This window comes from Hordeum vulgare, chromosome 3H, assembly GCF_904849725.1.
Source record: "Hordeum vulgare subsp. vulgare chromosome 3H, MorexV3_pseudomolecules_assembly, whole genome shotgun sequence".
NCBI classification, from domain to species: domain Eukaryota; kingdom Viridiplantae; phylum Streptophyta; class Magnoliopsida; order Poales; family Poaceae; genus Hordeum; species Hordeum vulgare.
This window is the reverse complement of record NC_058520.1, coordinates 607,489,120-607,512,369: the sequence shown is the minus strand read 5'-3', so window position 1 is coordinate 607,512,369 and position 23,250 is coordinate 607,489,120. Positions and strand designations below refer to the sequence as shown.

Sequence of the window (23,250 nt, the reverse complement as noted above, 5' to 3'; positions counted from 1 at the left end):
AATGGTTCATCCATATACGTAAGATTGTTGAGATCCACTGTTGTCATGCCGTACTTTTGGTCTACAACTACTCCGCCTCCTGTCAGCTTCACCCATTTGCACCGAAACAAAGGGATCTTAAAAGTAGGTCCATAGTCAAGTTCCCATATCTCCTCTATGTACCCGTAATATGTTTCCAAACAGTGCCCATTCTCGTCTGTTGCATCAAAGCGGACACCACTATTTTGGTTGGTGCTCTTTTTATCTTGGGCAACCGTGTAAAATGTATTCCCATTTATCTCATACCCTTGGAAAGTACATATAGTCGAAAATGGTGGCCTGGCCAAACTGTACAGCTCATCTCCAACGGTGTCGTCATTCATGAGATGTGTCTGTAACCAACTGTCGAAAGTCTTCTCGTGTTCCCCTTTAATCCAAGAGTCAGCCTTCCCCGGGTTTTCGGAGCGTAGAATATTCTTGTGTCTCACGATATACGGAGCCACCACGGTGGAATTGTGTAGAACTGTGTAGTGTGCTTGAGAGAAAGAATGTCCGTCCATACATACTTTTGCTTTCCTTCCTAGTGTGCCTTTTCCTGTCAGCCTACCCTCATACCGAGATTCAGGAACACCAATCGGCTTAAGGTCAGGAAGAAAGTCCACACAAAACTCAATGACCTCCTCTGTTTCATAGCCCTTGGAGATGCTTCCTTCTGGCCTAGCACGGTTACGAACATATTTCTTTAAGACTCCCATGAACCTCTCGAAGGGGAACATATTGTGTAGAAACACAGGACCGAGAATTCTAATCTCTTCGACTAGGTGAACTAGGAGGTGTGTCATTATATTGAAGAAGGATGGCGGGAACAACAACTCAAAGTTGACCAGACATTGGACCACATCAATCTGTAACCCTGATAGACTTTGTCGATCGATTACCTTCTGAGAAATTGCATTGAGGAATGCACATACCTTCACAATTGCAAGGCGAACATTTTCCAGTAGAATTCCCCTCAATGCAACCGAAAGCAATTGCGTCATAAGCACGTGGCAGTCATGAGACTTTAGGTTTTGGAATTTTTTGTCTTTCATATTTACGATTCCCTTTATATTCGACGAGAAGCCAGTCGGGACCTTGATACCGAAAAGGACTTCAAAGAAGATTTCCTTCTCTTCCTTAGTAAGAGCGTAGCTGTCACGCCCTTGAAACTGCCCTGGATGCATGCCATCTCTTCCTTTATGACGTTCCTGGTCCCCCCGTGCTTCCGGTGTATCTTTTGACTTCCCATACAAGCCCAGGAAGCCTAGAATATTCACGCAGAGATTCTTCGTCAGGTGCATCACGTCGATTGCCGAGCGGACCTCATGGACTTCCCAGTAGGGTAGCTCCCAAAATATAGATTTCTTCTTCCACATGGGTACGCGCTTATCAGGGTCGTTAGGAACAGGTTGGCTGCCAGGACCCTTTCAAAAGATTACTTTTAAATCTTTGACCATATCAAATACTTCAGCACCAGTACGGATGACAGGCTTCCCCCGGGGTTCTGCCTTGCCATTGAAATGCTTGCCTTTTTTCTTTAAGGGATGCTTGGGTGGAAGAAAACGACGATTGTACGGTTACACATTCTTCCTACATTTGTCCAGATATATACTTTCTGTCTGATCCAAACAGTGCGTGCATGCATTGTATCCCTTGTTTGACTGTCCTGAAATGTTACTAAGAGCAGGCCAATCATTGATGGTTACGAAAAGCAACGTTCGAAGGTCAAATTCCTCTTGTTTGTGCTCGTTCCACACACGTACACCTGGTTCGGCCCACAGCTGTAAAAGTTTATCAAGTAATGGCCTTAGGTACATATCAATATCGTTGCCGGGTTGCTTTAGACCTTGGATAAGCATTGGCATCATAATGAACTTCCGCTTCATGCACAACCAAGGAGGAAGGTTGTAGATACATAGAGTAACGGCCCAGGTGTTGTGACTGCAACTCTGCTCCCCAAAAGGATTCATGCCATCTGTACTCAGACCTAAGCATAAGTTCCTTGCGTCAGCTGCAAATCTCGGGAACTCTCTCTCGATTTTTCTTCACTGCCGACCATCAGCGGTGTGCCTCAACTTATCGTCTTTCATACGATCTTCCATGTGCCAACGCAACAACTTCGCATGATCTTTATTTCTGAAGAGACGTTTCAACCGTGGTATTATAGGAGCATACCACATCACCTTGGCAGGAACCCTCTTCCTGGGTGGCTCGCCCTCAATATCACCAGGGTCATCTTTTCTGATCTTATACCGCAATGCAGTGCATACCGGGCATTTATCCATATTCTCATACTTCTCACCGCGGTAGAGGATGCAGTCATTAGGGCATGCATGTATCTTGTGCACGTCTAATCCTAGAGGGCAGACAAGCTTCTTTGCTTCGTACGTGCTGGCGGGCAATTCGCTCTTTCTTGGAAGCATCTTCTTCATCAGTACCAGCAACTTTTTGAATGACGAGTCAGTCACACCGGTCTCTGCCTTTCACTTCAGCAATTCCAGTGTGCTACCCAGCTTCTTCTGGCCATCTTCACAAGTTGGGTACAACAATTTGTTGTGGTCCTGTAACATCTGCTCGAACTGCAACCTCTTCTTTTCTGTGTCGCAACCTCGCCGTGCATCAGAAATGACCCGGCCAAGATCATCAGCGGGCTCATCTGGTTCCCGTTCTTCATCCTGATCTTCTTCTTCATTGTCTTCCATTGCGGTATCAGCATACTCATGGAACATAGATCGGTAGTTATCATCATCGTTCTGTTCTTCTTCATCGTCGTCTTCCATCATAACCCCTCTTTCTCCGTGCTTGGTCCAAACATTATAGCCCGACATAAAACCGGACCGAAGCAGGTGGCTCTGAATGACTCTTGAGGAAGTGTAATCATTCTCATTCCAACATTCAACACATGGACAAAACATAAAGCCACCACCATGCTTGTTCGCATCGGCTGCATCTCGAAAAGAATGCACACCTTCTCTGTAAGCGGCTGTGCGTCGATCACCGTACATCCATGGATGGATCATCTGTGTTATACGACAGTATATCAAATACAATCACGATCCTAAAAATTAGTACCGCACGGTCTAAAGAGGAAATATAGTTGCTAACCTTTTAGAATAAGTAGAAATAAAGAGGAAGATGTTTAAGCGTGGCTCAGACATCTCATATCGTAGTTTTGTTCGGTGAACTGAAGCGGCATCGCTCTAACACACATTTCAACAAACACCTCTAGTGCATAAAAAAAAGTGGAGAGCTAGCACACACCCACAATCCTCCATCCAAGAAAAATGCAAGGAAAAGGGGAGAGGGGGCTGTGCTATATATAGGCAGAGGACTTTAGTCCCGGTTTGAGACACAAACCGGGACTAAAGGTGGCGCACATGCGGGCTGCCCACCGCGTAGCCCTTTAGTCCCGGTTTGGAACACGAACCGGGACTAAAGGATCCTTACGGGCCAGGACTAAAGCCTCGAGGGAGGCATTGAGAATTGGGGCGACGTGGCCGGGCCTTTAGTCCCGGCCCAGAGGCAGGCCGGGACTAAAGGGTCCCGGCCAAAGGCCCGTTTTCCACTAGTGTAGCTTCGTCACTGTTAATCGCAACAACGCCGTTGTTGCAAAAACTCTGCGGATTTGCTCGAGGGATGGGGATCGAGATCGGGGCCAAACCAAGGAGGAGCCGTTGTTGCAAAAACTCTGCGGATTTGCTCGAGGGATGGGGATCGAGATCGGGGCCAAACCAAGGAGGAGACGTAAGGCGTCGGGGTCTAGGACGTTTGCATCTGCACCACCGAAGTTGGTTTTGTCCAACACAGGACACGCGTCTGGTGGGAGAGGCGGTGGACGCGGTCGTAGAAATCCACCGATTGATGGGAAGAGTTTTCCTTATTATTAGGGAAAGATTATACAGACTCAAACGCTTGTATATATACACATATCTTCATCCATAAGAACGCACACGCGCATTTCCTATTCGAGCATCTTCAAAATACTGAACCGGCATATCATCTTGACATTTACAAAGTCATCATAAACGCCTCGTCGTCGATAGAAATATCTCTTCTCCCGCCAAACGTGCAACATCAAAAATCTAAAAATAAATCTAAAAATAATGCATGCACAACTGTCCTTATAACCATTCAACCACATGTTGATTCGCACTATGTGTGTTTGTTAGATATAAATTACATTGTACAGCACCGGTTACGTTAGAAAGCAGCGAGTAGTCTTTAGTATCCGCTACGTACGCATGTTGGTTCACCACCTATCTTTCTTTAGGAGTACGTACACCTACCTGAAGCAACCTTATTTTGGGAACGGATCCGTACAATACCATCATTCTTTTTTCTCACATTCAGTTAAGTAACATTTGTTGTTTTCAACATCTGAGAACCAAACCTGGCCAAACGGGCCGTGCCGGCCGGGCCGGCCCGGCTGCCCACGCGCCAGGCACGACTCGGGCCCAGCCCGGCACGGGCTAATCGTGCCCGGGCCCGGCACGAGCACGCCCTGGGCCGTGCCTGGGCCGCGACCCCAGCCCGCATGCCGGCACGGCACGACACGTTTAGGAGGGAGCGAGGCTGGCGGCCGATAGATCTGGCGGCGAGGGCACGAGGCGCGCGCGAAAAAGGAGGGGGGCGCGGTCAGCGGAGCGACTGGGCGGGAGCCGGGAGGGGCGCGCGAAAAAGGAGCGGGGGCGCAGTCATCGGAAGGAAGGGGCACGCGAAAAAGGGAGGGGAGGGCGGGAAAGGGGTCACGGGAGCGGGAAAGGGAGGTTGGGGCTGATTTTTTTTTGCCTTTTTTATTTTTATAAGTTAAAATAGGCAGCTTGCCGTGGGCCTAGCGTACCGCCGGGCCGGCCCGATTAGGCAACGTGCCATGCTTGGGCCTGGACCCCGAGCATGCGGGCCGGCACGGCACGGTCCGTATATTAATCGGGTCTAGACGGGCCATGTCGTGCCTGGCACGATTACGACGGGTTGGGCGGTGCCGTGCCAGGCCGGCCCGTTTAGACAATAATGCTGAGAACCAGTAGTTTCGCCACATGCACATCCTGCCAAAATACTTTCCTCACGAGAAGCCCCTTTTAGAACACCCTTTGACTTTCTCTATTGCGAATAGTCTCATAATACATTACCATCACAAGAAAAAGCCATACGATGACTTAGCTTTCCTTTTAAAATTTATTTTGACAATTACCAGTACTTTTGTTGAAGCTCAACATCCATTATAGGTACAATGTTTTGGATCATAAACCCAAGAAAATTACAGGATTGCTTTTATTACTACGAATTACAAAGATATTTCTTGAAGACATATCCTTCATGGTGACAATCCTCGCAACGTGACCTACTACCAAGGCTTCAGTAAAGATAATGCAATCAGACCTGAGTCGTAGCACTGCCAACTCGTATACTTGCACGAACTTAACTATCTTCAAAGTTTTTGAAAGCCCCATGAGTCGCCCATGTGAAGAGATGACAAGCTGTGTGCGTTGAACGTTCTTGGGTCAGGCATGATCCCATAGAAATGTAGGTTGTCGAATTACCAAATCTTCATCAAGATGTCGGACAAGCAAACTGAAGCCACAAGTGATCAGACCAACAAAAGCACCTGACACTAACACAAACTCATCATATCTACATAAACGCATCTGCGAGAACAAAAACCCAAATTTCGCAAGATTGGACTTACGGAGTCAAGATAACCCTCGCTTTGTGGCACTACTTGGTCAGGATTCATCACACCAAGAGAAGAACAAGAGTAAATTTATTCTAACTTATGTTGCACCGTCCAAAAGAACGTCGCCCACGAAGACTACAAAATCTTTATCTCTAATAATAAAGAGGCTATCGCTTCCGTCGGAAAATTCACCGAGGTGATTTTATAAAAAAATCCTTACTGTTTATGACATTAAACTCGTAGTATATATTAAATATTTTTTTAAATACTCATATCTTTTAAACCGTAACTCCAAATTTAACATATTAGACATGGAATTTGATTAGAAAAATATGTAGAATTTAAATATGATATTATTTTATCTGTTAAACGTTTAATAAAAATACTATCTAGGGTGCAATCTTAATAAATAAGTCATTATTCGTCTTTCTTTCATACCGGTACTCATCCAGGTTGGGGATGAACACGTCAACAAAATCAGGATTAGAGATGAAACTAAAGGTCACTTGACTGATTCTTTGTACGTATTAAATCTACATGCAAGCCGTGTTAAAATAGAAGACCTGTGAAATTTTGAACTGGATTTTTGTAGGATAAGACCATCTTTATTTGTATCGTAACTATAAATTCTCAAATTATAGACATTTTTTATAAATTAAGAGCGTGTGCCGTGTGGTATTTCTTTCTTCCGTTGCAACGCATGGGCCCTTTTGCTAGTTATACTTAAAAACTTTAAACATGCAAGGAAAGACCCGAGGTCCACTCGCCTCACCTTACTTGGCCGGAGGCGACCAAGCATGCAACCAACAAGATCACTGGCGTCAGTCAAAACCCTAGTCATTGCCCCCTTTCATCTCATAACTCTGTCTCCGGATGGATTTGGTTTCCTTTTTTTATCCTGAAATATTTTTTGAGGGATTTTTAGGTATTTTAAGTCTGGTAGATTAGCTTTCATGAAACCCATGAGGTGGGCAAAAGGCTTGATAAGCCACAATGCGTTTGGGCCTGCAAAGGCATCCAGAATAAACTCCACATACCATTGTTGGGAGCAACTAGTTGGCAAATGCTCCTTTTGGGAGCCTTCTAACGATCAAACCTACTCATCGTCACTTCGCGCATTCTCAACCGTCGTCGTGTGTCGTGATTTGATCATTTTCTATGAATTTTATTATATTTTATTTTTCCGCATGCATTTTCAGCATTTTAGGTGGGGGTTTTTCGACGTTCCGGTTTTCCAACAATCTTTCTTATCATTAGAACGAAAACAAATCATGAAAAAACACATTTTATTTTTTTTCTTTTCTCGAAAGGCATGATTTTTCTTTCATGAGAGGCACACATTTGGTTCCGCAAGAGCCATGGTTGTGCCTTTCCTAAACAAAAAAATATGCATGTTTTGTTTTTTTTTTTCTTCCATGAGAGACATGGTTTTGCTTTCGTGGGAGACACGGACGTGACTCTCGGAAATGAAGAAAATGTGTTTTCATTTTTTTCTTTCTTTCGCGAGAGGCACGGTTTTTCTTTCTCGAGAGGTACGGCCGTGCCTCCTGGAAACAAAAAACGTGGTTTTCGTTTTTCTTTCTTTCATGAGAGGCATAGTTTTGCTTTCGGAGAGGCACGACCGTGCCTCTCGGAAACGGGAAAAACACGTTCTCTTTTTTCTGTGACAGCATGGATTTTCTTCCGTGAGAAGCATAAGTTTTCTTCCATGAGAGGCATGGTTGTGCCTCTTGGAAACGGAAAAAACGTGTTTTTTTCCTTCCATGAGAGGTACGCTTTTGCCGTCAGTTTTTTTCGTGAAAAAAATTCATCAAAATCTATCAACATGGGATATAGTTTTGAAGATATCAACAGAGAAATCCAACGGGAAAAAGGTTCAAGATTTGGACGCATTGTTTCAAAGATAAAACGTCTACGAAATACGGATCGACGAAAAAAGAGAAAACTCCAAGTTGCAACAAGTGGCACAACCTAAGAAGGTAGGAGTGACCTTTGAAAGAAATACTTCTCAATTAGTGATTTCGACCATTGTTAGACCGTGCATCCTTGATCTTTTTACCATTTTTAGGCCGTGCATACTTGCTAGGTAAAACTTTGGGCACCGGAGCAATCTTTTTCTTATAGCAAGATGTACACTCAATTCGACTGCAGCATGGTTTTCGTCTGCTATGTAACGGTTTTCCAGGTTTACTCTGGTTTTTGTTGTTTTTAATTTCTTTATGTTTCTTTGTTTCATTTTTGTTTATGTTTTTAGTTTTTCTTCAGTTTCCTTGGTTTTTTTTGGTTTTATATGATTATCGTTTTCTGCGGGGTTTTGCGACAAGTCTATATGGTTGTATATATCTGATACCATTTTTAATACACGTTTAACACTTTCAAAATGCATGATCAACAATTTTTGAATATATGTTTTGATGTTTATTTTTTTTCACAAACATTATAAATTTTGTATTCATCAAGAAAATTCTTATATACATTTAACATTTTTAAATAAATGATTAACCTTTTTTAAAAGATATGTTTCTGGGTCTACTTTTTCCATATAGATAGTATAATTTTCATACACAGGAACAATCTTTTATACTATTACTCAAACATTCTTAATGTAATTGCTTAAAATTTTCTCAGATATATGTTTTGAAGTCTACTTTTTGCATATAGATTGTAAATTTTCGCATGCATAGGAAACATCTTTCCTATACACATTTTAAATTCTTCAAGTATATGATTAACATTTTTTAGATATATGTTTTAATGTCTAATGTTTTACATACAGATTGTACAGTTTTGTTATGCAGATTTTAACCATTGTTTTAACATATGTTTTGAGGTCAACTTTTTTCATACCTATTGCATTTAACCTTTTTAAAATACATGATTAAAATTTGTTTAAATATATTTTGATTTTAAGTTATTTGATCCACCATGTATTTTTTTATTATACATCAAAAACATTGTTTTTATACACTTTTAACAGCTTTTCATATATAGGTTTTCATGTCTATTTTTTTCATACACGTTGTAATTTTTTTCCATGCGTCAAACATTGTTCTTACTTGTTAAACATTTTTAATGCATGGTTCAAATTTATTCAAAAATTATTTTCACGTAAATCGGAAAGCAGAAAACCGAAAGAAAATGTGAAAAAAAGAGCCGTAAATGCCTGTGGACCTCCAGCGCGCTTGGGTAGGCAATTGTCGCCCGTTTCAGGCGAGACCTTGTTCGGTTGCGTGCTAAGCTGCAGATAATCTTGACTCAAATGAAATAACTAAGCGGCAAATAGTCGCGCCCAACTTTGGGTTATGTTCATTAAAAAAACTTTGGGCTTACGTGCATATCTATGACTCTCTGCTTCTGTATTGTGTGCGTGAATCTAACACACGGCAAAAGAAAAGAAAAAAACAGTGAGATAATTGTACCTTTTTAGCTTAACCTGAACAACTCAAAAGGAAAACTAACTCTGGCGACCACAAGCAGCAGTGCAGTAGTCAAACCTAAGCAGACATGCAGGTGCAGCATATTTAAGTAGGAGTATTTTGTAGCGCATGAGGGGCTCCCCAAAGACGCTTTCAAACGGAGTTAACATATTTGCCCCATCTATTAATAGAGAAGGAATATAGTTTCTTGTGTCAGCGACATTGCACACGTTCATTACACTCTGTAAAGAGAGTCTCGTCAAGATAGCACATTGGCCACACAACCCAGAATTCGTCAAAGGCTACCGCTGACCTAGCCAACACCAAAGATGTTGTGCGAGCCACAAGAAGATCCATGACATAGCTCAACCATCCGCATGAGGGAGAGAAAACAAAAATAGAACTGTGCAAGCTGGCGCCATGCAAAGACCACCTGCCGCCGGTCATTGTTGCCACAAGGACCGTGTGTGTCGCCACAACTGAGACAAGAACACGCTGAAAAAGACCCGACTACCGCAACCGTTATAACAACTCATACATCACTTACCTCCATCATCGTTGCCAAAGAAGACTCAACCCATCATCGTTGCCAAAGAAGACTCAACGCTGGATACGATGCTAACCAATCCATCATCGCCGGATCCATATGATCTAAGGGTTACAGGGCTATGTTATCTTCGTAGATCATACTTTGTGCGATGCTGGACTGGACTAGTTTTTTGTTGTCCCTTGGTAACTGCAACGGTGCAGAACAGTATATACTGGTACAAATTCTTATCCAACAAGAATCAAGCTGGAAACAATAGACCAAATGACTGATAGGCACATAAGACATCTGAAATCCAAATACCAAAGCAACAGAAAAACAGAAGCCATAAATGACTGATCAAAATTATCTACAGCACCTGACAACTAACTTATACTCCCTCCGTTCCTAAATACAAGTCTTGTTAGAGATTACACTAGGGGGCTACATATGGATGTATATAGACATATTTTAGAGCGTAGATTCATTCATTTTGCGTAGTATGTTGTCACCTGATTGGTATCACTCGTATGGATATGTCAAGCAACAAAACCAGCATATTTTTCTAGGAACAAAACATGTAAGACCAAAAGACTAACATATACTCCCTCCGTTGACTACAAGTGTTTGCAGAGATTGCACTATTGACTACATAGTGAGCAAAATAAGTGAATCCAGACTCTAAAATTTGTCTATATACATCCGTATATAGTTTATAATGGAATCTCTAAAAAGATTTGGAACGGAAGGAGTATATAGCATGGCACAAATCCTAGAGAAAAAAAACACGAAATGGCAATAAAACAACTTCCTTGGATCCTCCAACCATGAAGAACAACTGGTTTGACCATCACAACCACAAAAAACATAGATATACGAAACCTCAGAACAAACAATCCACGGCTGCAAGGAAATGCAAAACAATCAAGGAGGAAAAATAGTGCGCAATAAAATCAATTTATAGGATATAAGGGAGTAAGATATCTCCATTCTGCAACAAGTGAAAACAAGACAGAATCCTCACAGGTGCCAAAGTTACATTTCAGTCTAGAACATACTCATGGTAAACCGGTTTACTGAACACAGACGCTGCTTAACCCAACATTCCCGCTACTAGTAAAGGCATGATCTGGTTTGAGGCAGCTTAAACCTCCTGGACATTCAAACCTGGAAAGAAAAGGACATCACACTCAGTGAGCGTTAACAATTGCTGGCTGCAGGATTTGACAAATAAGTGTGATTATCTATACACGCACAGGCACAGAAACTGTAGGTCAGCAAAACAAACAGAACAAGAGACACACATCAAGAGACGACATATGTACTGTAAAGCATGCATGAACAAGATTGAGGACCAACTTGAGAACAAAATAGTCATGCACAAAACTGAACGATTTTCCAAGCACAGAAATAGTAGAAATGAGATTAACGATGCGGTGACAGCATCGCTGGACATGCAAATTATAAGTTGGGAACAAACAAAGATAACATAGACCTGACGCCTAGTATTAAATGATCTCTGCAGTGCAGTGCAGTAGTACTAGGAGGTGGTGCAACGACATTGCAGAGGAACAGCTAAATGGTGGCAAGAGCGGCCGGCACAGCAGCGCTATGTGCTGATAAACTGAGGCGTTGGTTCGTTGCAAAAGGACCAATTGTTGGCATCACTATGGTTATTAGAATTCCAGATTCAGTGCATGATTCAGAAGAGATAATCAAAGAAGAAAGACGGAGCTCGTCTCGTCGAGCGGAGAAGAAGGGGAAGGGGAAGAGGAAGGGAGCGATACCTGGTGGGAGGGACTGCTTGAGCTTGTTGGCCTTGTCGGTGTCGTGGACGCAGAGGGTGTAGAGGTACCTGGAGCAGCGCACCTTGAACTTGACGGCGTCCTTGGTCCTCTTGATCCGCACCGACCGCGCGTCCTTCCGCCGCGCCGTCAGCAAAAAGTCCTTGATCTCGTGGATCTGCTTCGGCTGCAAACACCCCACAAGGAATTCGTTCCTTCGTTCGTTACCGAATCATCATACACGCCACGGAAGAAACGTTGGGGAGGGTCTTACCATGGTGAAGGACGGTGGTCGCCTGCGCAAATCCTAGGGCGGCGGCGGCGGCGGCGGCGGCAAGGAGCAGGGGAGGAGGAGGAGGAGACCCGGCTAATGCCTGGCGAGCGAATTTATACCTAGGGAAACCTCGGGCCATCAGGCCGTGGTATAGATGGGCCAGACCCGCACAGCCCCAAAGTGAAAAACACAAGGGATGACCGGCCCATATGGCAGGAATGCAGAACCAGTGTGGTTCTTTCAGTTCGGGAACTTTCCCAAACCCCTCCGAGAAAAGGGAACTTTCCAAAAGCTTCCTTCGCTGGGTCTTCTTTTCTTGTTTATTTTTGCTTTACTAGCAAAAGTGCCCGTGCGTTCCAACGGGAGAGAAAAATATCACACGCTTTTAATTTTTTTATAATCATTTTGATTTATTAAAATAATAAGCTAACTAACTAATGTAGTCAGTCCTATCCTATTTTTTTGAGAAATCAATCCGTCCATTGTTAATTCCACCATGATGAGAAATTAAGCGGGACGAGCAAAGCAAAACAAAGAGACTACGTGAATTGATCAATGGACTGTCATCTTATTACACTCATAGGATAGAGAATGTGGGATCAGATGACAAACTGAAGGTGGTGTTTCATTATCTGTCTCTACAACAATACAATATTACATTCAATACATTCATTCATCAGCAAACAAATCCCCACGAAACAAATTTTCTTGCCGGTGCTTGGCACACGGTTGGAGGCATGGGTAGGGGATCTTACCAGATGATGAGTTCCTGCCGAAGGAGGGGATACGATGAGGGGAGCAAGGGTTAGGCGCCTCTATCTGGCCATAAGGAGTCGTCGTTGCCGTGCCATAATCTCGGAGTTCCCCGTGTGAGCCATGGAGGCCCGCCTCCACCTGCAAGTACTTCGCTCCGCCGCGCCTTATCCGCGCGCCGCCGCCGTTCTGCATCGAGCAGACGCATCATCCCATGTCACTGTAGCTGTCGCGTTGATTTGATCCAGAAGCTGTGCTCGAGCGCCGAAACGGGGGCAGCAAGCGGGCAGAGGTACGGCCGCAGAGGCGGGTGAGTTGAGATCGACAACAGTGGTGGTTGAGGTCGGCCGCAGCGGCGAGTGGTGTGGCAGCACCTTGGACACAGGCCAGGGTGGACCAGGGTCGACGCGATGCGCTCGAGCGCCGCAACGGAGGCAGTGAGCGGGGAGAGGTACGGCCGCGGAGGCGGGTGGGTTGAGATCAGCAGTGGTGACGGTTGAGGTCGGCCGCGGCGGTGAGTGGTGTGGTGGCGGCCTCGGCACAGGCCAGGGTGGCGTAGGGTCGACGGGAGGAGGAGATGCGTACGGGTATAATTTTTGCAGCAAATCGTTTTTTCTTTTGCGTTGCAGATAAATGATGGAGCGCGGGTTGAATAACAAAAATTACAGTTTTTTTTATTTATAAAAATGCCGCAATGGGTTTTCCGACGGAAGCAATAGCCGCTTTATTATTATGTATATATTGATTTTACTTTTAAGTTTTTTAATACAACATGATTTGTTTTAAAAATTGTGAGCTATTTTTTAATTCTTGAGTATTATTAGAATTTGCAAAGAAAAACAAACTTCAAGAACATATTATAAATTCACACAAAAATAAGATTTGGAAAATTTATACAAATTCAATTAAAATCAAATTAACCAAAATACCCTGGTTGTTTTTATTAAAAGACAAAAACACACAAAACAAGAAGGAGAATAACGAGCAAGCATAGGCAGGCAAGCACAAGCGAGCACAAAGCGTAAAAGCTTACTGGGCCTACCTCCATGGGTCGCCTCATGTGCGCTATGCATCGCATTGGGCGTTGAATTGGAGCTCTCATAACTAATGCCCCTCTGGTAAGGGTTTCGTGATAGGCGCAGCAACAGTTGTCGCCACCCTTCGCTAGGGATCTTTGGTCCCCTCGCCCCGACTACCATTTTGGCACTGTGAGGTGGGGGGGGGGGGCTTGCATCTTCAAGATTTTCATGTTCTTCTTCAATGTTTAGTGACCTTCATAATAAAAGTACTCTCGTTCTTTTGGGGTACCATTGGTTAAAGGGATTTTTGTCCTCGTAAATCCGATTATTCCAATATGATGAGTTTTATGTTGGTTTGTCAAGCTTTTTTTTTGTTGGTTCGATTTTGTGTGGAGTTGAAAATTTTCATCGACACCATGATGAAGATATCGTGATTTGACGGACCGCACTTCTAAGGGATCATCCCCGACCCAAGTATGTCCATCAATCAAGGCTTTTCATCTTTTTGGATGGGCGACTCAAGGCGCTTTCAAAAATCATGGTTAGTAACATTCGCGTGGGTGAATGAGGGACAAGATCGTTGCTCTAGTCCAATTACAGCCTCTTTACCAAAGTCTTTGTTGTATTTGTTCTAGCAGAGATTGATGCCACGAAGAAGGTATTTTCGAAAGATTTCATTGTAATTTTTATATTTAAGAGTTTCCTTGTATCTTCTTGGATCTTAGATTCAAATCAATGTACCTGTAATTGTTATGAATATGAATAAATTATAGGTATTTCTCGGAAAAAATGTTCCCCTAAAAAAAGAGGAGCCCTCGTGGTCTCTTCACTGCTAGAAAAAAAAAGTTGGGCCATAATCTGTGTGTGGTTGGGACTGACACTGGATGAACCAGAAGGATTAAGTTGTGAAATTATAGATACTAGTTGCTTGCCAGTGTGTTGCCACGGAATAAAGTATACAATAATAATATACAAAAAATTTTAATTCAGCAACTACCGAATAACTATAACTATATAAAGAAATGGATTAAGAGGTCGTTTCACCACCACTTTGCAAGAAGATAAACATATTTCACTCTTATTTTTGTAGACCGTTATCCACACTTTGCAAGAAGATAAACATATATCACTCTTATTTTTGTAGACCGATATCCAGTGGTGGAGCTAGAGAAGAAATGCTGAAGAGGCGAAAGGCTAATACAACAATCTTGAGGAGGGCAAAGACTATATATTTTTCTAATTAAGCACTTCCAAACAAAATTCTTCAGACATTTTGTCAAGGTTGAGGGGAGGGGGTGGGGGTTGGCATGGCACCTGCACGAATGCATGTAGCTCCGCCAATGGCAATATCCACCCTCTTCCTCGCCCTAGTGACATTACTGACAATGCTCGGCTTAACCTCCTTCCACTTGTTTTGACACAAGCACATGATTTGGAAATGGAATAATATTCATCCTATTTCGTGCAGACATTAGTCGAATGGCATACTACATATGTCCTCCCTCTACTGATCTAAAACATCTTCTATTAGGTTACAGATGTCTTTGTTTACACGGGGGTCATCCTCCTTTTAAAAAAAATTAAGAAGCAAATGACATGGTATGATTCATGGGTAATGGGTATCCATTGTCATCCCTGGGTATTAAGTCTCATTAGATGACATGTAACATGTTTAATCACATCAACAATAGCATATACCATAAGCTAATTAATTTCCTTTTGTTATAATGATTAAGAAAAATGATAGTAGAGACATATGATATTAAATAAAAAATACCATGTCCAGTGTTGTATATTTACATGGACTTTTTTGTAGGAGTATCCATTCTAATGAAAAATTGCTTAGAGCGCTGACTACCAGTTACATGAAAGTCGATGCCTGCCGTTTTAAATAAGTCACCACCAAGTCCTAATCAGCAATGGAGTTTATTCCTTCCAACCAAAGAAGTGGTTTATGATCTGAAAAATTGAACCGGAAAACATTTAGTGAAGAGTAACCGAAAGTAGTAGCGAATGACAAGAGCATACATATGTCCGAATATATGTGCAACACCGCATGAACTGTAAATCACAGGTATATGATCATCGTGGTTTCCACTTTCCAAAAAAAATACCTCTAAAAAAACCATCGTACGATCCCACCTCCTCCCATAGTACGATCCCACGCAGGAAAGAAAAAAAAAACAGGTTAGCATGATACTGGAAAACGAAAGCACGATCTCCACCTCCTCGCAGTATCCAAACGAACCCGAACCATCCGCCGCCATCCTCTCAGGCGACCACTCATCGCGGCCTTCTCAGGCGACCACTCACCCGACCACTCATCCTCTCAGGCAACCACTCAGCACGGAGAATGGAAATTACTGCCTTAGAATCCATTACTAAGTGCATCATTTTTCTACTATCTAAAAACCTGTGTATTTTTTTTACCATTAGAAGTGGCCTCCTTCCAGCCTTGTCCATCAGAAGCACCCCAAGTGCCGTCATCGGAATCTACAAGAACACCATAAAATCAGTGAGTAATGAGAGGCAAAAACTATTGCATAAGAGCCATGATTAAATACCTGAACCGCAACCATAGCGAGCATTCCCGTGTTCCCTGACGAGAAACCTGATTCATGTCATGGATAGTTAGTACCCAAAAGTAACACATGATAAGAAATATGTCCAGTAACTATAAGCAGTAAGCATGAGAAAGTTAAGGCATCAGGTTGCTAAAATTCATTACAAGCCGAGACAAATATCTCACCGGCGTAGAAGCAGATTGTGTTCACTCCACCAAACTGTTGAAGGACCATGAGCCCAACTCCAACCTGAAAGAAATCCAATACTTATAAAGTTACACATGAGCATCTCCTTTGTAGCTAGAAATGCATAACTAAAATACTTACGGTGACGGCATGAATATAATCCTTCTGAAATAAGTCCAACATCTTTGATTGTGGCAGGTGCTGAAGCTTTTCTGTGAAATCCTGAACATATATAATTAGCTAGACATTTCAGTAATGCAGGACTAAGTTGGTGTTCTATTTTAAATATCAGGTTTATAACAGTTGATACTTTGATATCTGCTGCCTCTTCCAAGACGTCAGTTTCTTTTCCCCTTAGCTTCTGTAACGCCTCCTCGAGTGCACCTGGTCGTCCGATGTTAGCCTGAAATGCATGTGTTTTCTATCAAAGAAGGAAAAAACTGTGTAGGCGCCATCTAATTAATACAGGTCTTAGAGAAGCTGTGGTGATACGAGAAGACAACAAGATGAGATGGCAGGGATCTTACATGCAAAACAGCGAAAGAAAACAAAGCCAGAGGCAAAAAAAACTGAAAACACTAAGCCTACAACCAGAAAATAGAGCTAACCCAAAAAAACAGAGCAAATAGGAAAAAAAGAGAGGACCTGTACAGCTACCCTACGTACAAAGGATCAAGCATCGGGAGTGCGCATGTATACATTTATATATGTAGAAGTGTTTCTACCTTTCTACTCTTGATTAGGTCATAATTTGCTAATCAAGGAAAGCCTACATACCAGCCACTGGGAGATTCAGGAATCACAAGAAGACCAACCGGCTGCAGTAAACATGGTGTCAATCAATAGCTAACCATATCAATACGTATTCAATTTCTATTTTCTAAAAAAAAAATCAGAGCATGCATTTTGAGGTAGAATGGTAGAGAAGTAAATTTAAACAAATTAATGTACCTACGCCTGCCTAGGTACGCCAGGTGATACATGTCCCCAGAGCATACGCGAGCGATGCCCCGCAACATATCATAAGCTGCAGAAATGGATGGACTTGCCTTAATATTAAGATAAAACTGTATATAGATACAAACAGTAACGAAATCACTTGGTTGAGTACAAACCTGGTTTACAGCTGCGAACCGCCCTCTAAGATTTTTGGGTGTTATTTCTGATATATATACTGGGACCTGTTCAGGTAATGCAACTTTCAGACCAAATCCGTTGGAAAAAGTAACAAGATGTAGTTTGTTTGCAATAATCACCACATATGAAAGAATGCCAATTCCACATCCAATTGAGAGCCTTCCAAGGTCAAGCCACACAGAGTTCTACAAAAGAACATTATACAGAAACCAAGGAAATAAATTACAAGATGAACTACATAAAATAAGGAAGAATATTATACGGCAAAGTTACAGTAGGAACTGAAATGCACACTGAAGTAGAGATACATAGAGAAAGGAGGGAGGGGACCTTATGCGGACCTGGAAAGAAGAAATAAATTTCAATGCACTGAACGTGTAGTAAACACATAAACTAAACACCACCTTGTAACCATGGAATAGTTTACCGTTCCACTATGATCCCCAGATAGAAGAATACTCAAGGGCATATCAAACTGCAATGAAGTAATACATGCTCCACTTGATGTATTGTCTTCATGCTGTGAAATGATTAGCTGGTGAGTAGAATGAAGTCGAGCATAGCAGTTCGTATAAAATTTTATATTTTTATCGTGGAACACTTAGCAAAACAGTTGTGATTTGAAGTTATCTGCTACTTTATCATAAAAATCTGCAGCAGAAGAGGACATGATGCATCCCAAAAGCTTATGGTTCCATCCATATGCCCAGTTATATAAAGACTCCTGGTCTTATGGATGTTGCTAAAACTTGCAGAAATCTGACCTTTATTCTTCATTGAAAGCAACATGGATATTTGGAGGCCACTGATGAAAAATAATCCTGTCCATTAAAAAAGATGAAGTTGTTGGTCACAAACTTCTTAGTTGTTTTGCGAGGCATATTTTACAAATCTATACATGCCTCATTAGTTATTGTTGTACGGTCACTTGTGTAGAACTTTGCAACGTTGATGCCCGAATCACCATACGGTTGTTTCACAAATGAATGGCTTGGAAGTGTTGGTGGTGATCTAGGCTGAGATTGAAGGAGGTAGCGCTCAATTTCTGAATCATCGTATAAACACATTTGACCAGATTTCAACAAGAGAACAAAAGCACTTTGTCTTTGCTTATTTGGGTTGCTAAGGCCTATAACAAACTCCATTCCTTGACAAGCTTCTGTCAGGGGTAATACCATCTTTACAATTCGAGATTCACTCTCTTCATTCAGAATCAGGACCCGCGTTCCGAGAACACAAATGAAAAGTTGAACAAAGATGCATTTCTCACTGAGCAAAATACCAAGACATCTTATCCATGTAAACCGTCACGATATTTTTTAGAAAGAAACCGACTGTTCTAAGTTCAGGCAATGCTTAGAAAATAAACCTTTTGTCTGGTTGCTTGAAAATAACAAATAATTTGTCGCCATTTGGGTGGGAATTTACTTTGAGTACCCATCAATTTCTAATTGTTCAAATCAGTCAGCCCCAAAACCAGTAGATCATCCAGTCTAGATCGGTCCCTAGAAAATGTAATACTGAGAATAAAAATCATACAAAGGCTTTCCTTATAGATCATGCAAAGACATAACATCATTCTTGAATGGAACTGCACATTAAAATAAAATCAGTATCTGATAACCTGATAGTTATTTAGTGATAGTCCTGGCAGGCAGATATGATGAAATTTACTGCTCCAATTATTTGCAATCCGCTAAAGTTTGCTAAGACATGATGTAAGTTTGAATAACAAAAAAGTCATTTTGCATGCACTTGAAAGTATGGCAGGCCATCAGGAACATCATAAATATCAGAATATTTAACAAATATCTGAATGGGGGTGATATGTGTAACTGCAAACTAACTAATATGTGTAAGCTGCCATATACTCCTGTGCTCTACTCTGCATCAACGGGATGCCAAGGATGAAGCTTCAGAAAACCTATACCCCTCTGCATTATCCTGCTCTGCTCCAATCTGCAATGATGAGTTGGGAGTTCATGGTAGCTACTTACCGTCGAATACTTTGGCCGCACAAGCATTGAGGATCTCGTAGGTGTGGTCGTCGTCAGAGGAGCCCAAGATCCTGAAACAGTCAGCATGAATTATGACACGGCTCGGTTGTCGCAGCTCGGCATCGGTGGTGTCGGTTGAGACCGGCAGCAACAACACGTCGCTCACACGGGACAATGTAGCTAGATCTCTGGCAAACCATCCCGTGTAAGCAGAGACACAATGACATGGTTTCATAGAACTGAATAAACACTTCAGCAGATGAATAATGTTGTGTGCTGAACATATGAATGAATGACAGTAGCACGGCTAGACTGGAATTACCGACAGTGTCGAACATCTGCACCATGGGGACGACGTTCTCGGCGGAGACCACTCCGTGGGAGGGGCGGAGGCCGAAGATGCCGCAGTATGCGGCAGGCACCCTGACGCTGCCGCCGGTGTTGGTGCCGAGGGCGAAGTCGGCGAGGCTGGCGGCGACGGCGACGGCGGAGCCGCTGGAGGAGCCGTCGGGGACGCGGCCGGGGGCACAGGGGTTGGCGGGGTGCCGTAGTGCGCGTTCTCGATCGCCGTTGATGCTGTAGGCCATCTCGTCCATCACCGGCCGGGGGCGCAGGGGTTGGCGAGCGGAGGTTGTATGCATCAACGGTGCTGGAGGTGAGCACGACGAGATGGCCCTCCGGCTTCAAGATCCGCGTGGCCTCACCGACGAGGTCGGCCAGGCGCTTTAACGAATCGAGGGCGAGGCCGACGAAGACCAAGTCGATGACGGCCGGTGAAGACAACTTCGACGGAGGAGTCGGAGATCGGCAGTCGGCGGTCGTCGCCGGCGATAGCAAGCGAGCGGGAGCGCCTCTTTGCGATGGCGACGGGCCCGGTCACGCCAAGATCCTGCAGCGCGAGCGCCTCCTAGGGAGGTTACTCACCAGCGACCTCGAGCGACGCAGCTCGCCGAGAGGGCGGGGCGAGCTGGTGTAGAGGCGGATCTCGGCGGCGCCCGACGTCGGCCGAGTGAGAGGCGGGGAAGGAGCCTGGCGCCACGTGGGTGGAGTGATTTTTCTTCGTGCCAATGCGGGGCTGCGGTTGGTTTTCGAAGGGTAAATAAAAAACGGGACGACATGGGTGGGAGGTAGGGATTGGAGAGGTCGAACCATCGCTCTGGTCGAACCATCACGATCCTACTTTAATAGTAGAGAGTTAGTTAATTTTTCATGCGTTGCAAGGATATATGTATTTTAGTGGTTCAAATCTTTTTTTTGAGAGGCTTTTAGTGCTTCAATCCTGACATGAAAGCTGCATCAGACACATGACCCGTGCTCTGTACTAGGCCTGTCCCAAAGTGACAGTTGACTCCACGATCTATGTTGAGGCGTACCACACGATTTCCGCCTATGACTGGGAGGTTGATTCCATTATCTCCTACGATTTTTTTACCGTTTTGATCCTTAAGGCGTAAGTTCATCACGAAACGAACTCGGTTCGAAAGTATTTCACGTTTTGACCCTTTTGGAAACGCCAGAGACCGTGGCGTTGCAGGCCTTAGCAGAAACGCCAGTCTACTGGACGTTGCAGGCCTCATGTGCAATGCCAGTCTACTGAACGTTGCAGACCAAAGCAGAAACGCCAAGGGGGCTGGCGTTGCAGACCAAAGCGGAAACGCCAAGCTCCCTGGCGTTGCAGGGCTCATAAGTAACTGGCCCGCGGCCCCTTCCTCCACCTCCACTTCTTTCTTCCTCCTCTTCCATGAAAAAGCTCTCCCTCCTCCTCCAGATCCCCCCTTCGGTCTCCCTCCTCCCCAACCGTTTTGTTGGTTCTTTGGGGCAAATCGAAAAGGCCGGTAAGCTCCTCCAATCGCTCCAATTAGTTTTTGCAATGATTTTGTATTTGTGTAGATTTCTTTTGCACTAGGTGTACGTATGTTTTGAAGTAAAATTTATTTTGTGATTGTTAATAGGTGTAGTTTATGGTGTGTCTAGGTGTAGTTTTTGGTGGCTATATGTATAACCTAGGTTTTGTTCATATTATCCGCATTAGGTTTATGCCTAGGTTTAGATCATATTATTCGAAGAGGCCGGTAATAATTTTCTTCATATTATGTAGGATGTTTCGTCCCGATCAATATCCGGGTCTTGATGACTACTATGAACAGAAGCATCGTGCGGTGCGGTGCTAGTTGAAAGAGGAGAGGTAATTATGATTTTGTTGATGATTATTTTTATATACTTCATGATTTGTATATTTTCACAAGTTGAGTCCATTAACAAATTATGCCTTTGTTTGTTTAGGTTCCTCCACTACTTCGTTTGATGGGGCACAACCCCAATGAAACTCTTGTATATGACCCTCGTTACGAGCCATATTTTAGAAGAATGGATCTTCTTCAATTTGTGCTTAACTTTAAAGGCATACCACCATGGTTGAACGCCACTGCCCTAACAGCACTTACGGATCGATGGAGGCCGGAGACGCACTCTTTTCACCTTCCTCTTGGTGAGATGAGCATAACCTTGGAGGATATTGCTATGATCTCCGGGCTTCCTACCGAGGGCAGGGCTCTTACAGGGAAGGTTAGGGCCGCCGGGTGGCGACAACGGGTTGCAACATTGGTTGGTGTTGAACCCGAGCTATGGACTGATGAAACTAGGAAGGATCCTAGGCCATCCGGTGTGTTGTTCTCTTGGATACAGAGACATTTTCACAGATGCCCAAGGGATGCTAGTCCGCTTGTTGTGGAGAGGTTCGCGAGAGCTTATCTCTGGAATCTTTTGACCCAAGTGGTGTTTTCGGATGGCACTGGGGACACAACCTCATGGATGTTCTTGGATCCGCTTCGTGACTGGGATGTGAAGTGGAGTTGGGGTTCGGCGGCACTAGCCTTCTTGTACCGTCAGGTATGGCTTAATATCATGCATTTTCATTTTATTCAATGGGATATGATGCATTTTCATTTTATTAAATCTGTAGTTGGATGGAGCATGCATGAGGAGTAAGCCGACGTCCTGTCTTGGAGGTTTCGTCTGGGCCCTACAGGTTTGGATGTGGGAGCGTATCCCTGTTGGCCGGAACTTCAGCCTTGCTCCGGAAGAACCTTGGAAGTACCCGTTTGACGGGGACGAGGAGCGATACCCCACTATCGCACACACATGGGCTAATGTCCAATGGACGAGTATCGCGGCTATGGGGCGGTATAAGGCATACATAAGCGAGCTTGACATGCTAACTTACGAACAGGTAAATGCTTTAACAAATTTGCTGATTTTTTTTCATGGATGGTTGAGTGACTTGTTGTTATGTAGGTTAATTGGAGGCCGTACACGGTACTTAGGCAGTATCCTCTGAGCAACATGTGCCTTCGTGACCAGCATCTTTGGCGTGTGCGGTGCCCGATGATATGCTTTTATGCGGTGGAGTGGCATCTTCCTCATCGTGTTTCAAAGCAGTTCGGGGTACAACAACGCACCCCGCCGGATTATGTCGAGACAAGTGTGAAGCTACATAAGTGAGTCTTTTGTATCACGTGTTTCTCCTGTTGATCAATGTCTAACATGAAAAAATGAAACTGATGTAGTATTCTAATGCTTTGTAGGACAAACCGGCAAAGCAATAAGACTGTCATCAATTGGGAGGAGCACCACATTACTTGGGTGGACATGTGGAATGCTCAGAGACAACATCGAGTTGAAAATGATGAAACACCAGACACTGACGAGGCGGCATACTTAAGGCATTTGGAGTGGATGCGTACAGAGTACAGAGTTATCCATAAGCCTGCCTGGACTCGTTCCGATTGCTTGGACTTACTGCCGAGTGAGGCTGCTGAGGCTGCATTCAACAATTCAATTAGGGAGACAGTTGGAGCGCATCTTGACTATGGTCCTCTCCATGACCGAGTGGTACGTCCCTC

The 23,250-nt window shown here is 43.6% G+C and overlaps 1 protein-coding gene and 1 pseudogene across 1 annotated transcript; both read right to left on the bottom strand.

The window, feature by feature from the left end:
* Positions 1-10,572: 10,572 nt before the first annotated feature.
* Positions 10,573-11,802, bottom strand: LOC123445617 (60S ribosomal protein L38-like). Its single transcript, XM_045122626.1, has 3 exons — positions 11,693-11,802; positions 11,422-11,605; positions 10,573-10,801 (listed from the first exon to the last, which is right to left on the bottom strand). Exons 1-3 carry the CDS (start codon positions 11,693-11,695, stop codon positions 10,779-10,781), a joined length of 210 nt encoding a protein of 69 aa, XP_044978561.1. The 5' UTR covers positions 11,696-11,802; the 3' UTR covers positions 10,573-10,778.
* A 3,166-nt stretch (positions 11,803-14,968) lies between these two features.
* Positions 14,969-19,944, bottom strand: LOC123442243 (annotated as a pseudogene).
* Between the last annotated feature and the right edge of the window lie 3,306 nt (positions 19,945-23,250).

What these genes read in the sequence shown, in the direction of transcription:
- LOC123445617 (XM_045122626.1), bottom strand. An exon ending in CAAGCAGTCCCTCCCACCAG is followed by an intron (nt 10,802 to 11,421) that starts GTATCGCTCCCT and finishes TTTTCTTTCCAG; the next exon opens with GTTTGAATGTCCAGGAGGTT.